This window comes from Artemia franciscana, chromosome 16 (assembly GCF_032884065.1).
Source record: "Artemia franciscana chromosome 16, ASM3288406v1, whole genome shotgun sequence".
NCBI classification, from domain to species: Eukaryota; Metazoa; Arthropoda; class Branchiopoda; order Anostraca; family Artemiidae; genus Artemia; species Artemia franciscana.
In genome coordinates, this window is record NC_088878.1 from 20,993,088 (window position 1) to 21,009,925 (window position 16,838).

At 36.2% G+C, this 16,838-nt stretch overlaps 1 protein-coding gene across 1 annotated transcript; it reads right to left on the reverse strand.

Moving 5' to 3' along the window:
- Window positions 1-2,033: 2,033 nt before the first annotated feature.
- LOC136036860 (GTPase-activating protein skywalker-like) lies at window positions 2,034-16,464 on the reverse strand. Its single transcript, XM_065719193.1, has 4 exons — window positions 16,249-16,464; window positions 6,863-7,021; window positions 5,369-5,592; window positions 2,034-3,028 (listed from the first exon to the last, which is right to left on the reverse strand). The coding sequence occupies exons 1-4, from the start codon at window positions 16,405-16,407 to the stop codon at window positions 2,878-2,880; spliced, it is 693 nt and encodes a 230-aa protein (XP_065575265.1). The 5' UTR covers window positions 16,408-16,464; the 3' UTR covers window positions 2,034-2,877.
- Between the last annotated feature and the right edge of the window lie 374 nt (window positions 16,465-16,838).

Genomic DNA, 16,838 nt, shown 5'->3' on the forward strand with positions numbered 1-16,838 from the left:
CTACTTTTTATGAAGCGAATGAAAAGGCATTCGCCTGAAAAGGCATCCGCAAACCAGGTTATTTTTGGTAAAAGTGTAGGCAACTTTGTTTTATGGGTACGACGATTAGACTAAAAAAAAAATCAATGATAACTCCAAAAATATATTCTATTAAACGATGAATTATTATCTGTTTGACAAAATTTATCTGGAAAGTTTTTCAATAATCATGCGAAAGAAAAATGATGGGAAAACACTGTAGCAGAAAACAATATAGCATCGTTGAGAACAATTACATAGGAATATAACTCAATAACAGCTGCTAAATATAGACATGAAATGATGCTAAGAAAAAAAAAAAAAAAAAAAAAAAAAAAAAAAAAAAAAAAAAAAAAAAAAAAAAAAAAAAAAAAAAAAAAAAAAAATCTCAAATGTAAAGGCTAGTGAACTTGGGTAAAAAAAAAGCTAACTAAATTACAAACATGCATGTAAAATTAGTTCAGAAAGACAAATATATAAAAAAAAGGAAACAATCATCCAATAAATTAAAGAAAGCAACACGTGATCACAACATCACTACAAATAAAATCTTATGATATATTTCCCTTTTCTCGAATCTTTTTTGTTACAGAGTTTCTCTTAGATATTAGACATTTAAAATAAAGTGCCTGATCTTAATCAACTTGAAGCAGGAAAATACAATTTTCAATGGATTTCAGACGAAATGACTGCCACAAATTACATTTTTTTTCCCGTCCAAAATTCTTCACGGCTGGATTATCACTTCTTGCTTTCTCCTGTGTGAAAATGAGTAATATTGATGCATGATCCATCTCATTTCCACAAACTGTTTCCCACAAAATGTTGCTTTGCTACTAAGATTCTCAAAAATTCGCACGGTATTTCAATATTGTCCTACAAGGAGACAATTGAAAATTTCACTTAGGTGATATTACAATTATAATCCCAAACATCTGGAATAAGCCTAATTAGGCATCAATTTCAGATACAAATAATACTATCAATGTTCTTTTGAAGCATCACATCAATTCATCAAATAGACTGATCTTGTCATGGAAGAAGGTTAAGGTACAAATGCTAAAACATCCCTCAAAAGTTAGGTCAGAATACCTTTTCAGTATATATTTAGAAGAGGACACATATGCCATGGTCTGAAATAGTCTATTGTTTATTAGGACAACCCTTTTCTAAAACTGTTTTTTAAAGATAATTTCCCTTGGTATGGGACAACCAACATTCCTAGTCTCTCTTTTTCATTTAACCTCACTAATATGGTACCAATAAGGGCAGAGGTAAAAAAAAAGAAAAAAAACTGTAACACGTTAAAGTGACAATACCTCGAGCCAAGTTATTGAAAGTTTCTCAAGCTAAACACTTAAATGCCTATAGTCATTGATGCCAGATGAAAACCTTATATTACTAGACCCTTAATGTCATTAAATTCGATACTTCGATTCTCAAGCTTAGGTGTACATAGATAGAAATAATTGATAAGCGGCTATCGAAATTAGCAATGCGAGGACCGAAAGAAGAGACCCAATCGCTCGAATCAGTTCCTCTACTAAAAATATTGGTCTATGTAGGGTGTAAATTAAAAGAAAATCTCAAAGTATTTTGAATACAATTTTACGAGTGGAATTGCCCTCTCAAAATGTATTGTAGCTACATGTACTTTTGTTACTGATATATTTCATTTAAAAGTTTCACAGATGGCATTGCGGTTTCTATCGGAAGAATGGAAACGTCGAGGAAAAGATATAACGCAAGTATACAGCCGTTTCATCATTTGCCTATTTCAGGTAAAGCTGGCCAAAAGACTTCTGAACCATTCTTCTGCTGTCTAATAATTTGCAATCACTGCAGGCTGCTGTGAGCAGCCTTTATGCCAGGTTGTCTGACACCGGGCTGTCAGTCGCTTCTGCTAAAACTGAATTTCTCGTTTTTGGTTGTCATCGCCCTCCTGATTCAAAAATTCAGGTTCGTCCTGATTCAATTTTTGCCAGTATGTCTCTAAAGTACCTTGGACTTGCATTCATGACCTCGATTTGAGAAACATGGTCACTAACAATAAATTTGTTGAGAGAAGTTGAGAAAGTCCTATGGACGTTTTTCTGGAGTTAAAGTTCTATTCGACAAAACAAACAATTGGCTGGCTTTATAACTCGTTTTTTGCTCCCCATGTATTTTTATGGTGCCATTATGAAAGTTTTTTACTCCTCTAGGTACATTTTTGTATGTATACTGGGTTCAAATAGATTATTATTATTTTTATTCCAAATTAATGCGTCCCATGACGGAGTGGGACCAATATGGTCCTGTTGATTTGACCAACCTGATAGGTTGCTCGTTTCGACATCACTCTGCCACCATTATCTGAAAAAGCAAAGTGAAAACGTAGCCTAGCACAGAAACTAATATTATCTAGGGTCTTGTAATATAAAGTCTTCAGTATCAAACTGTTCTTAATATAGATCTATCGTCTAAAATCGAAACACTATGTACTTTTTCTATTTCTAAGCAGATTGTCTAGGTGTTGTTACCTGATCAGCTGCGTTGATCTATTACGTTTACAAAATCGATACATCTTTTTTTTAGGCTTGTACAAAGCAGAATGTGTACAACTTTTTTTTTATTGATTTAAAAATAAAAAATCTGTTCTTTAAAAAGTTGTGTTTTAATTTTGTACGGCATACCTGCTAAAAGTTCAGCTATTTGCCTAACATATATTTTTGATCTGGGATATCCTCAAAAACTTAAACACAAGGGCAGGGTCGTAAGCAAGATTTTTTTTTTTTTTTGGGGGGGGGTTAAACCTCCTAACCCCCCTTTGATACGGCCTTGTAAAAAGGGAATAGACTATAAAAGAAAACACAGATTTTATGGGGTCTCGCAGCCGACAAAGCCGATGACTTCGATGACTTGAATTTCAAAATCCTTAGTTGGACATAAAGGTCGATTGTTGAAGGTCAAGCACGTGTCCGTGTTTCCAAAGCGTAGATCTGCATCAATGTAGATAGCTTGGCCATTTCTATAAAAAGAAATAATAAATAAGCGCAGTTAAACTTATAGTGCTGATTAAGTGAAAAGAAACTTCTTTCTCGCTAAATTCAACTCATAACAAGAACAAAATTACGACATCTTGAAACTGTTAGGTAGTTAATTAGAAACTGTTACTACAAAGCATAAAACAAGTTGTCTCAAAGTTTTTCTAACATTCAATATTTTTTAAATGAAAACTTTATTTAGCCAATACCTTCATAACCAATACTATGTTAAGATTGGGATAAGTGTGGTGAAATTTGAACGAGGTAGCTAAAGTAACAACATGCTGATCTATATTACCTGCTACCGGCCAACCTCGACCAGTGGATGGAAAACTGGATTCATAAGCCTTTACCCTTCGGGTTGCAGGTTTTAATCCTAGAGCCAGGTCCAGACTTGGGATGGGGGTTAGTGATGTGTTACTCAGAAACCAAAGGCGTGGAGGCAATTGGCCTTTGAGGCCTGAGCCTCGATCCAGCAAGGTCCGCCCCACCACACACAAATTAATTACTCTCAGATCTACAGGAAAGAGTCATATTTCGTCTTCAAATGCTCAAATCACCTATATCTTAAAATAAATCGTTCAAGACGTATACAAAAGCTGACTCAGTTACATTTAGGTACATACTATTCATTTTGAATAAAAAAATTATTTCCAGTACAAGGTACTTGGAAATACATTACTTCCTACCATCAAGTATATCCTGGTTAACTGTAGGGAAGAAGCACAAATTCTCAGAGAAGAAGGCAAACTTCCGTGACAGATGTAAAGAAACAAATATATGCAGTTTATATAGCAACAGAGAAAAAGCCTATTGAATAGCTATATCAAAATAATTGCTTGACCCAAGTAATTCTATGGCCAAAATAACTTGAAGCACCATGCAGACCGTTGATTTCTCAAATTACTAATTTATCTGTAGTCCAAGGTTTTGTTACGAAGCATCATCAAACTTCCAAAAACTAAAAGATACTAATATCCGAATCGACAATCAAATGTTAAACCTAACTCCACACGTAGGTTTTGAGTTAGAAGCCGCATATATGTTTTTCAGTCTTGCTATATGAGCAGACGCAGAACACATACCTAAAAATGTTTCATCATATGTATAATAACGTATGTTACCCTGTTGTAGAGCGGTTTTCCACTTGCCTTTCCTAGTTTTCCACTTGCTTTTCCTTACTTTTCCTTACTTTTCCACTTGCTTTTCCTTACTTGCTTTTCCTTACTTTTCCACTTGCCTTTCCTTACTTGCTTTCCCTTACTTTTCCTTACTTGCTTTCCCTTACTTTTCCACTTGCTTTTCCTTACTTTTCCACTTGCCTTTCCTTACTTGCTTTCCCTTACTTTTCCACTTGCTTTTCCTTACTTTTCCACTTGCTTTTCCTTACTTTTCCACTTGCTTTTCCTTACTTTTCCACTTGCTTTTCCTTACTTTTCCACTTGCTTTTCCTTACTTTTCCACTTGCTTTTCCTTACTTTTCCACTTGCTTTTCCTTACTTGCTTTCCCTTACTTTTCCACTTGCTTTTCCTTACTTTTTCACTTGCTTTCCCTTACTTTTCCACTTGCTTTTCCTTACTTGCTTTTCCTTACTTTTACACTTGCTTTCCCTTACTTTTCCACTTGCTTTTCCTTACTTTTCCACTTGCTTTTCCTTACTTTTCCACTTGCTTTCCCTTACTTTTCCACTTGCCTTTTTTTTAAACACAAAACTAACCATCGTTTTCTATCCAACTATATAACTTAAAACTAAAATTGCGCAATTTTATTTTTATCAATATTTTATTATCAATAACAGCATCTGAGGCCATTGAGAAAACTATTTGGGTTCGTGAACACGATGGTCTCTTAATTCTCAAGGATTAATTATCATGATATTGATTTACGTGGAAGTATAGCCCTATTGTTCTGTTTTTTTAATGTTTTTTTTTTTCGACAACGGAATAAATTTTCTCATTAAAAAGGTTTTTATACATTGCCAATCACTTTAGTTAATGTATGCATAACTACCCAAAGAGCATGAAACTTATCGCTAGCAAAACACCACCAATTGTAGCCTACAGTTTACTTGTATTTCAAAACCTGACCCTTTCATAAAGATGATGCATCAAATTTATGATGAGTTCATTCAAGGTTTCCCAGTAAAAACAACTCCTTGGTCAACAAGGAGAACTACAACTTCAGTTTTTTTTCAAATAAAATAAAAAAATTTGAGGATGATTTTCCAATCCGTTTAGTTGCAAACATTACAACCATTGCATTACTTACCATTGCTGTGTTTTAAAAAGTTGGAGTAATACAAAAAAAAAATATAAAAACTTACCCCCCACCGATAACAAGCATATAATTGTCAGCAGCCATGAAGAGGCCAGTGCCCTTGGAATCATTGCTAGTACTCCCTTCAATCCCCACCCAAGGGTATTTATTCATTTCAGGGAGAAGAGTAAACACAAAGGTTTCACCAGTTCCAAAATATCCCTGCTTGCTCCCAAATGCGGCCTTTTCATTTCGCTTCCTCCATGGAGATGAGCAGTAAGCTCCAAAGACCTGCAAAAAAGATTATTCATACAGTTTTCGATAAGACAGACGAATACTTTTTAAGAATATAGGGACTTGAACTTATGTACGCGTGCGTATCCTAAAGGAGCATGGAAATTTCTTCAGAATGGCCAAAGATTATCCTCCTAGAAAACTTTGAGGCTCTAAGAAACGTCCAGAAATATTGCGAGATTTCATAAGAGATACAAAATCAGAGCTTTAAACAGGAGGGAATAGGAGTGCTTATTAGTGGTTCGCGGGGCTTAAAGCTGCAGCACATTATTACTTCCATAATGCTAGGCATAGCAAAGACACAAACCGCTCTACAAAACTAAATAAGAAAAAAAGGGGAAAAAGTGACAAAAAAAGCCCAGCGTTTTTTCTAGTACTGCATTAAAACGCATTACTGAATTTTTTCTTTATTGAAAAATCATCACGGGAAAAAAACTTAACATTTTCATGTATTTGCTTATGTCTTCGAATAGAGTACATAGAATATGCAATTTTTTTCCTTAATGTGGAGTTGGCCAAATTGAACTCTTAAAAACACACTAATTACCATTTTAGTCAACAGATAGGTTTCATTTTGGGAGATGTCCCTCGTTATAAGGAAGTTTCATTATAAATGTGCAAAGGTAAAAGTCCACAAAGCATTTTGACCATAGTACAAAGGACTCATTACAAAGGACTCATAGTACGCAAAATGGACTCATTTACCATGGACCCACGAAGCTTCAATTGCAATACCCCCATTTGCCACAATCATGGCTAGAGAAGAAACCGTTCAAAATGTTCTATTCGATTTTGATACGCTTCTAATAAAACCAAAGGACCAAAGCTATTGCATGTAAAAGAGTGCCTTTGAACTGCTGCATCCTCCAAATAGGCAATAGCATTAAAACGACAATCGAACGCTCCCACCAAAAAGTCTAGGCAGCCAGTAAAAGTTATAACCCCCCCGTTCCTTCATATACACTGGCTTGTGACAATGCTATCTTCTGGGTTTATTTTCTGGCATCGTTTCAAAGAATTTTTAGCTTTGAGGAGGCCTTGAATAAAGAAGAGGTTCCAAGGGACCTATTTAGAATAAATAGCTTTTTTATATTTTATCGTCCGAGTTGAAGCGGTTCCATCATAGTTCACACTTTATTGCTGTACCACTCGTCAACTTCTTTGAAACAACTTCTAAGATTCCGGAAATTCCTAGTTAAGAAACACTTTTCTATATGCTATTATTTGACATAGTTATTTATAAGCCAACTTTTCCAAGTATTCTTACCTCACCCATAGAAGTCTTGATAATAATAACGGTTGGACTATGGTTTTCGACTTTAGTAAAAAGAGTCGTAAGACTGTAACCATGCTCTTCTGACGTAAACAAAAGCGTAGGCTGATACACAGTTATCCTTATAGGAAGCCAAGACCACAGCGACCAAAACTAGAAGAAAAAAGAAATTAAATTAAACTTTTCAAACATTTTGGAGATATATCTCCTCAAATTTCATCTTCACTTTTTTTTCTCTTTTATCATGTTTTCGATAATCTTTCCAATATATTCCCGAATTTTTCTACAAAATGTCTCTTGATTTTCAAAAAATTCTGTCATAGATGTCTCTTAGATCTAGTCTCTTTGAATATCTCTGAAACCTATTACGATCAAACACGTACACAGGAGGGACTGGCCAGCTCCCCTCCACCAAATCCCATGTTTTCCCGAATTTGTTGGCACTTCTTTGACAGTCAGCGATTTCTATGTGCATCTTACTTTGACAAATGATGCAAAGCACGTTTTAGCGCGTTTATATATTGATTTGGTACCTTGTTCCAAACTACACAATAACAATACGTAGATTATAATGTCAATGACGTTATTTATGGTTTTACTGACTATCGTAATGTAAGTTCACTTTCACCATTTTAAATTATAGTTAGTAGACTCCTAAGGCAATTCACAAAATAAGAAAACAAAAAAGGTTCATAAAAAAAAAGAAAGTCGAAAAACAATATTTGTGAAAGCAGAAATTATCGCAACTCAAAGTTTATTATAAAATTTTACATTATAGCATTAGCAGCTACATGACGATATTCCCATAAATCTGACAATTAAAAGTTTATTTTCAGGGACGTCACTATTGGGTGAGGGCCATGGCCAATCCCAAAAGTTTAAAAGAAACATAAAATGTGTATTAACAAATTACAAATAAATTCACTAAATAAGTGTTTTCTTTGATTTTTACCCCCTAGTACAGGAACAATCTTAGCACAGAAATTGCCAAAATCATCCCTTCCTTTCCATAGCGTAGCGAAATGATACGACTTCTGGAACAGAGTTTAAAAAAATAGATATTTCGTCTATATATCGTTCGGCGGCCGTAATCAATAAAAGATAAAAACAGAATTTAAGAAAAATGTTTCTACTTCTCTCAACTAGGTTAATTGGTCTTACTAGTCTATTTTCATAAATCCCCACTCCCGAAATTATGCCATGTCTCTATAGTAAACCACTCTATAGTCTCGGTGAAGAATTTAAAATGCTTCCATGAATTCTAATAATAAGGATGGTATAAAGATGATAGTACTGGAATGATATTTAAACAAGGCGAGCACAGCCGCCGCCCCATGAAGCAACGCAGCAACTGCGACCTAAAGATTATAGTTGCAGAGGAGTATAAGCGACAACATCCATCGGATCGAATTTGAACCATCTAAAACCATAGCATACATTCTAGGTGTTACCGTTATAATTGATATCCTATGGGCCTGTCTTACGAATTAATTCAAAAAAAAAACTCTCCGAAAAATCAAAGAAAAGCAAAGGCCATATTAAAATTAAGATTGAAAAAAAAATATATATATATAATAATTCAAACTCAAAATGACCAGAAATTAAATAAAGAATCATAGCAAATAAACATACAACAGGTACTAATATAAATGAATGAATAAATCTTAAAACGACTAAAACTTAAACTGTGCAGATCAAGCATAAAACGAACAAAAACCACTTCGAAAAAGTGTTTGTTTACTGCCTCCTGCCCAAACGGTAAAATTATAAAGCTAATGGCGTCATTGGCGCTTTACTGAAAATGAATTATATTACAAAATATATATAGATATTTTCTTACGTACTAATTACAACATTGAAAATAAAATTAAAATTACAGTGAAATAAAATATTGACATAATGAGCTTTCAGGAATTAAAATCATTATGTATCAAATATTCTTTTTAATTTTATTGGTTCTTTCCAAGACTTTTCAAGAAACATATAGTTTTCACTGAAGCGCCAATGACGCAATATGCTTAATATTTTTACCGAACGATCCTCCTCCAAAGTTTATATGACCATGTCTTCCATAGAAACTTCCTAGAACAATTTCATTTTACTTCCTGCTTATATTATTTAACAAAAGCTAAGAGCTCATATGGCAATTGTGACGAGGCAAGAAGAGCTAAGAGCCAAGAGCTCATATGGTATGAGCTCTAACCAAATTCTAAGAATCAATAGATTGATTTAAAAGGTAAATCAGAGGCTTAATGCCGGTCAGGATTTAAAATAAGAGCTCTGAGTCACGATATCCTTCTAAATATGAAAATTCATTAAGATCCGATCACCCACTCGTAAGATATAAATACATCATTTTTTCTAATTTTTCCTCTCCCTTTAGCCCCCAAGATAGTCGAATCTGGGAAAACGACTTTATCAAGTCAATTTGTGCAGCTCCCTGACACGCCAACCAATTTTCATCGTCCTAGCGCGTCCAGAAGCACCAAACTCGCCAAATTACTGAGCCCCTCCCCCAGCTCCCCCAAAGAGAGCGAATCCAGTACGGTTACGTCAATCACGTATCAAGGACATTTGCTTATTCTATCCACCAAGCTTCATCCCGATTCCTCCACTCCAAGCGTTTTCCAAAATTTCCCCCTCCAACTCCCCCCAATGTCAACAAATCTGGTCGGGATTCGAAATAAGAGCTCTGAGACATGAATTCCTTCTAAAAAAAAATTTCACTAAGATCCGGTCATCCGTTCTTAAGCTAAAAAAACCTCAATTTTTCTAATTTTTCCAAATTAACACCCCCAGCTCCTCCAAAGAGAACGGATTCGTTCCAATTGTGTCAACCACGTATCTAGAACTTGTGCTGATTCTTCCCATCAAGTTTCATCCCGATCTCTCCATTCTAAGCGTTTTCCAAAATTTCTGTTTCCCTCCTCCAACCCCCTATGTCCCCTTATCCAATTCGAGTCGAAAATGGAGCATCTGAGACATAAGATCCTTTTATATATATCAAGTTTCAATAAGATCCGATCACCTATTCGTAAGATAAAAATACCCAAATTTTCACGTTTTCCAAGAATTCCGGTTTCCCCCTCCAACTCCCCCCCCCCCCAATGTCGCAGGATCTGGTTGGAATCCAAAATTAGAGCTTTAAAGCACAAGATCCTTCTAAACATCAAATTTCATTAAGATCTGGTCACCCATTCGTAAGTTACAAATGCCTTATTTTTCCGAGTTACCCCCCCCCCAACTCCACCAAAGAGAGCAGATCCGGTCCGGTTATGTCAGTCACGTATCTTAGACAGGTTTTTATTCTTCCCATCCAGTTTCATCCTGATCTCTCCGCTTTAAGTATTTTCTAGGATTTCCGGTCCCCGCAACTGCCCCCCCCCCAATGACGCTGGATCCGGTTGAGATTTAAAATAAGAGATCCGAGTTACGAGGTCCTTCTAAATATGAAGTTTCATGAAGATCCGATCACTCCTTCGTAAGTTAAAAATACGTCATTTTTTCTAATTTTTCAGAATCACCCCCCCCAAAGAGAGCGGATCCGTTCCGGTTATGTCAATCATGTATCTATGACTTGTGTTTATTTTTCTCACCAAGTTTCATCCCGAATCCTCCACTCCAAGTGTTTTACAATATATTAGGTTTCCCCCTCCCAACTTCCTCCCCAATGTCACCAGATCCGGTCGGGATTTGAAATAACAGCTCTGAGACACGATATCCTTCCAAACATCAAATTTCATTAAGATCTGATTAACCGTTCGTAAGTTAAAAATACTTTTTTTTTCGATTTTTCCGAATTAACGGGCCCCCCACTCCCGCCCAGATGGTCAAATCGGGAAAAAGACTATTTCTAATTTAATCTGGTCCAATCCCTGATATGCCTGCCTAATTTCATCGTCCTAGCTTACCTGGAAGCGCCTAAAGTAGCAAAACCGGGACCGACAGACAGACCGACAGAATTTGCGATTGCTATATGTCACTTGGTTAATACCAAGTGCCTTAAAAAGGTTTGAAAACATGAAATTAGTGACAACAGTATAAGAGTTGCAATATGACGGAAGTGCGCAGAGATAACAGAGTGGGACTAAGAAGTACGATCAATCACTTCACCTGGACTTGGTCTGGAACTGACCACAGGCATCACTAGCGATAGTGTTTGGGACGTGGAGGGAGGGATCTTACTGCTTATCTGGTCATTTTTACCGACTGATCTGATTTGGGTGGTATTGCTATTGAATTACTTCATTTTTGTTCTTTTCAACTGAGAATGATTTACTTTCATTGATTTTGCGTCATATTATTTTCGTCAGCCCATTTACCCAAATAATGATAATAAAAAAATAATGGGCCAGTAAAATAGTGGCGCTTCGCACCACTTTTTACTGACCTAAATTCTCTATCTGAATGGGTTAAAATACTGGAAGGGGGAGCCCCCCCTCAACCCATAAGTGACGCTCTTGCCAATAGCTGTAGTATATGACACCAGTTCATCCCATGTGATCAAGAACACGTCCACTAGGCGTACACCATAAGGTCTTCCTGTCTGAAGTAGGCTACCTTTAAGGAGCATTATTTTTTTTTCAATTTAATTTAAATTACAATAAGTCAAGCTCTAGGTCAGAACCAAGTACATGGTCACTTTATAATGGCCTAGCACTTTTATTTCCAGTTTGAATGAGCCATCTCCGATATTTTGGAACCATCGATCAGATGGTTCTAAAAAAAAAAAAAAATAATAAATACGAATCCGAGATCTTTCTTCTGGGGGAAAATAGGAAAATTCCACATTTTTATAGATACAAGCTTGAAACCTCCACAATAGGGCTTTCTAATATGCTGAATCTAATGGTGTGATTTTGTTAAGATCACTCACATTTTTCGAAAATCAGACAAACTTTCCCACGCTCGTGGCGCTTGATATGCTAAGCTAAATTTAATGAACTCCATATATTTGAAATCAGCTAAAAACAAGATTTTGATAATTTGAATTGTTATCAAATTTCCTTTTTTTAGACGTTTGGTTAATTTTGGCCCGAGTTGCTTCTTACATTCGTTACACCACAACTGTTTGATTCTGCACCTTAAATTTTGGAATATAGCTAGACTTTCCATAATCCCTTCTTTTCTTCATTCTTTTGATTTGTCTTAATTTCCATTTGACTGCTCAATTTTACATTTGGGGAGAATTCTCTAGCGAGGAATTGTTGGGAGAAGGGAATTTTCAAGGGCTAGGAATTTTCTGGGGGGAATACGTCAGACCCCTAGAGTTTTACCCTCTCTCCTTCTATTTTATTTAGTCTACTTACGGTTTGAATACCGTATTTACCTAGACACCGGTTGACATTTCTCTATTCGGAGATAATTAGCTTAGTTTCACTGGAATAAAATACATAGTAACTATATTTTAATTAAATATTTAATACAGAGAGTTGGCATTTTGGTTGGGTTACGTATTTAATATAATGCGTTCTGAGCAACCCTCTTTCCATAGTTCTTTTTCGTGGTTTCGACAGTTTTGTAACTGAAGTATTACATTTTCATCATTTACTTAATCATTATATTTTCATTGTCATTACACATCATTATAATTTAGTATCATATATTTCATTATGATTAACCTAACTTCACTTTTCAAGTGTGTACTGGCTAACACGGAAGTACCAAAGTAATTATCCAGACAACCTGATTTTTATTTAAAGCAGTTAAGCCAAAGAACTGATCGAAGAATTTTAACTTGACCCTTAAAACGACCATTTCTAAGAATCATGTAAAACAAACTTTGTTTTTGCGAGTCAACAGTACGGTTTCTAGTAACCTAGTAAACACGTAACATACATTCAACATCATTATTAACTGCTAAACATGCAAGAATACAATATCAAAGGTAAGCATCCAGCTACACAAGAGGGATTTCAAACTAGCACAATGCTTTTTGTATATTAAATATAAAAAACATGTTTTTCAGCTAAAAGTAAGGAGCAACATTAAAACTTAAACGAACGGAAATTATTACGTATATGAGGGGTTTCGCCAACCGTCAATACCTCGCTCTTTTTATGCTTAAGTAAAACTTTAGCATAAAGAGCGAGGCATTGACGAGGTATTTGGATGGTGGTTGTTGCCCTGGGGGTGTTTAAGAGAAGACGATTGTCTCTTTTTCTCTTTTTTAATTTTTATTATAATTTCAATTAGTCTAGGATGCTTTTAGGAATATTATTATTATTATAAGGTTTATTATTATTATTATTGTTATTAATTTACGATGCCTTTAGGAATGTTTATATAGTTAATCGCTAGGCGTTAGCAATTTTTTTTTCCATAGCGTAGTGATTTATATCTGTAATAGTTTATATTTTTCTTATGGCACTTGGTATTAACCAAGTGACATATAGCGATCGCAAATTCTGTCGGTCCCGATTTTGCTACTTTAGGCACTTCCAAGTAAGCTAGGACGATGAAATTATGGCAAGCATATCAGGGACCGGACCAGATTAAATTAGAAATAGTCGTTTTCCCAATTTGACCATCTGGGGGGAGTGGGGGGCCGGTCAATTCGGAAAAAAACAGAAAAAATGAAGTATTTTTAATTATATTTTTTTATCAAATCTTAATGAAATTTGATGTTTGGAAGGATATCGTTTCTCAGAGCTCTTAGTTTAAATCCCGACCGGATCTGTTGACACTGGGGGTATTTGGGAGGGGGAACCTAAAATCTTGGAAAACCCTTAGAGTGGAGGCATCGGGATGAAACTTGGTGGTAAAAATAAGCGAAAGTCCTAGATACATGATTGAAATAACCGGAACGGATCCGCTCTCTTTGGGAGAGTTGAGGGAGGGGGGGATTAATTCTAAAAAAATAGAAAAAATGAGGTATTTTTAACTTACGAAAGGGAGATCGGATCTCAATAAAATTTGATATTTAGAAGGATATCGTGTCTCAAAGCTCTTATTTTAAGTTCCGACCTGATCTGGTGACATTGGGGGAGTTTGGGGGGGGGGCTAAAATCATGGAAAACGCTTTGAGTGGAGGGATTAGGATGAAACTTGGTGGGAAAAATAAGCAGAAGTCTTAGATACGTGATTGACATAATTGGAACGGATCCGCTCTCTTTGGGGGAATTGGGGGGGGGGTTACTTCTGAAAAATTAGAAAAAATTACGTATTTTTAACTTACGAAGGAGTGATCGGTTCTTTAAAAAACTTCATATTTAGAAGGACCTCGTAACTCAGATCACGTATTTTAAATCTCAACCGGATCCAGCGTCACTGGAAGGCCAGTTGGGGGGGAATCTTAGAAAATACTTAAAGAGGAGAGATCAGGATAAAATTTGAAGGGAGGAATAGAAACAAGTCTAAGATACGTGACTGACGTAACTGGACCGGATCCTCTCTCTTTGGTGGAGTTGGGGGGGGGAGTAATTCGGAAAAATTAGGTATTTGTAAATTACGAACGGGTGATCAGATCTTAATGAAATTTGACATTTAGAAGGATCTTGTGCTTTGAAGCTCTTATTTTAAATTCCGACCAGATCCTGTGACATTGGGAGGAGTTGGAGGGGGAAACCAGAATTCTTGGAAAACGTGAAAATTGGGGTATTTTTATCTTACGAATGATGATCGGATCTTAATGAAACTGGATATATAGAAGGATCTTATGTCTCAGATGCTCCATTTTCGATTCGAATTGGATCCGGGGACAAAGGGGGTTGGAGGAGGGAAACAGAAATCTTGGAAAACGCATAGAGTGGAGGAATCGGGATGAAACTTGGTGGATAGAATAAGCAAATGTCGTAGATACGTGATTGACGTAACCGTACTGGATTTGCTCTCTTTGGGGGAGTTGGAGGGAGGGGTTCAGTGCTTTGGCGAGTTTGGTGCTTCTGGACATGCTAGGACGATGAAAATTGGTAGGCGTGTCAGGGAGCGACACAAATTGACTTGATAAAGTCGTTTTCCCAGATTCGGCCATCTGAGGGGCTAAAGGGAGAGGAGAAATTAGAAAAAAAATGAGGTATTTATAACTTACGAGGGGGTAATCGGATCTTAATGAATTTTGATATTTAGAAGGACATTGTGACTCAGAGCTCTTATTTTAAATCCCAATCGACATTAAGCCTCTGATTTACCTTTTAAATCAATCTATGGATTCTTAGAATTTTGTTAGAGCTCATACCATATGACCTCTTGGCTCTTCGCTCTTGTTTTTTATGTAAATAAAAGTCAAAGTCAAGTCAAATAACGCTGAAACATCCAGCGCCCCTTCATGGAAAATTCTCTTCCCCCATGAAAAATTCCTCGATGGAAAGATCCTTCCACGTAAACTTCTCCCCCTGACCTTTCCCCAGAAGAAATTCCACATGAAAACGTCTGTATACTTCCCAATAACCAACATTGTATGTAGACAATGGGCAAAGTTCACAACTTGCAGCCCTTCACCTGGGGCTGTGGGGAATTCAGTCATCCTGAAAGACATATCTATTAGATTTTTCGACTATGCTGAACAATATGGCTATCTAGAAATTTTGATCGGGTGACTTTGGGAAAATATGAGCGTGGGAGGGGGCCTAGTTACCCTCTCTTTTTGGTCACTTAAAAAGGGCACTAGAACTTTTAATTTCCGTTCTAATGAGTCCTCTTGCGATATTCTATGACGACTGGGTCGATACGATCACCCCTGGGAAGAAAAAACCAAAAAAAAAAACAAAATTCCACATTTTTGCAGATAGGAGCTTGAAACCTCTGCGATGGGATCCTTTGGTATGCTGAATCTGATGGTGAAATTTTAATTAAGACTCCGTGACTTTTAGGGGGAGTTTCCCCCTTTTTTCGAAAATAAAGCAAATATTCTCAGGCTCGTAACTTTTGATGAGTAGGATTAAACTTAATGAAACTTATATATTTGAAGTTAGCATAAAAATCTGATTCTAATGATGCATTTATTGGTATCCTTTTCCAATGACATGTTCCAAAAATGTTCCATTTTTAGAGTTTCGGTTATTATTGAGCCAGGTCGCTCCTTACTTACAGTTTGTTACCAGAAGTTGTTTGACCAGAAGCAATGAGAGAGCAGGGTTGCCATCCGTTGAGAAAAATCATTAGGTTTTAGTCGCTTTTTGGTTGATTTAGCGATTTTCTTCAACAATCTAGTGATTTATGTCCTGATTTATTATTTTTTTTTGTTAAGGTAATATAAAAAATCACTAGGAATAGTTATAAATCACTATGGGTTGCAACACTGGGAGAAAGAAGCAGTACAGAAGCAAGGACATAATCTTGGACAAAGGCTCAAAAGCTAGATGGAAAGCAAAGGGCACAGAGCTCAAGAGATGGTCGCAGCAACTAAATCAAACTTAATTGCGGTAATAGGCTACACTTACCATTTCCTGTGAGAGACATGTTGAGTTAAGTTGTTGAAATGGGTAAGTACCAATTCCACTGGAATTGAGAACAGGAGATACTCTACCCTGTTTAGCATCAGATATTCCAATAGCAGCAATAACAGAGGATTTACGTGTAGAGTGAAATATAGCAAACATTTTTATTTAACTTAGAAAAACCACACAATTCTTTCATACTTGTAGTTAGAACAAGACTGACACGTCACTCACGGAATTTAACAAATGTTTCTGCCACATGTTATTTTATGATCAATGCCGTAAAACTAAGCATTTTCTCATTACTAGCCGAGTAAGATTCGACCGCCTAAAGGTGGCCCGATACTCTCTTTATACAAGATGCTTAGCGTGCTATGTAGAGGAACTGACTTTTCTCACTCAAACATCCCCCAGGGACTTTCCGCATCTACACAATCACCGTCATAATAGTTCCGAGAAGAAGGAAAAAAATGACAAATTGCTTATACCGCGAAAAAGGTGGATCGTTCCAGGTGTCAAGACTAGTTAATCTGAGGTTCAAACTTTTGGTTGATTATATATTGTGTTCTCTCTCACTTTAATGATTGGCATAG

What these genes read in the sequence shown, in the direction of transcription:
- LOC136036860 (XM_065719193.1), bottom strand. Translation starts at nt 16,407, where the DNA reads ATGTTTGCTATATTTCACTCTACACGTAAATCCTCTGTTATTGCTGCT. An exon ending in CATGTCTCTCACAGGAAATG is followed by an intron (nt 7,022 to 16,248) that starts GTAAGTGTAGCC and finishes TTTTTCTTCTAG; the next exon opens with TTTTGGTCGCTGTGGTCTTG. An exon ending in TCAAGACTTCTATGGGTGAG is followed by an intron (nt 5,593 to 6,862) that starts GTAAGAATACTT and finishes TCTTTTTTGCAG; the next exon opens with GTCTTTGGAGCTTACTGCTC.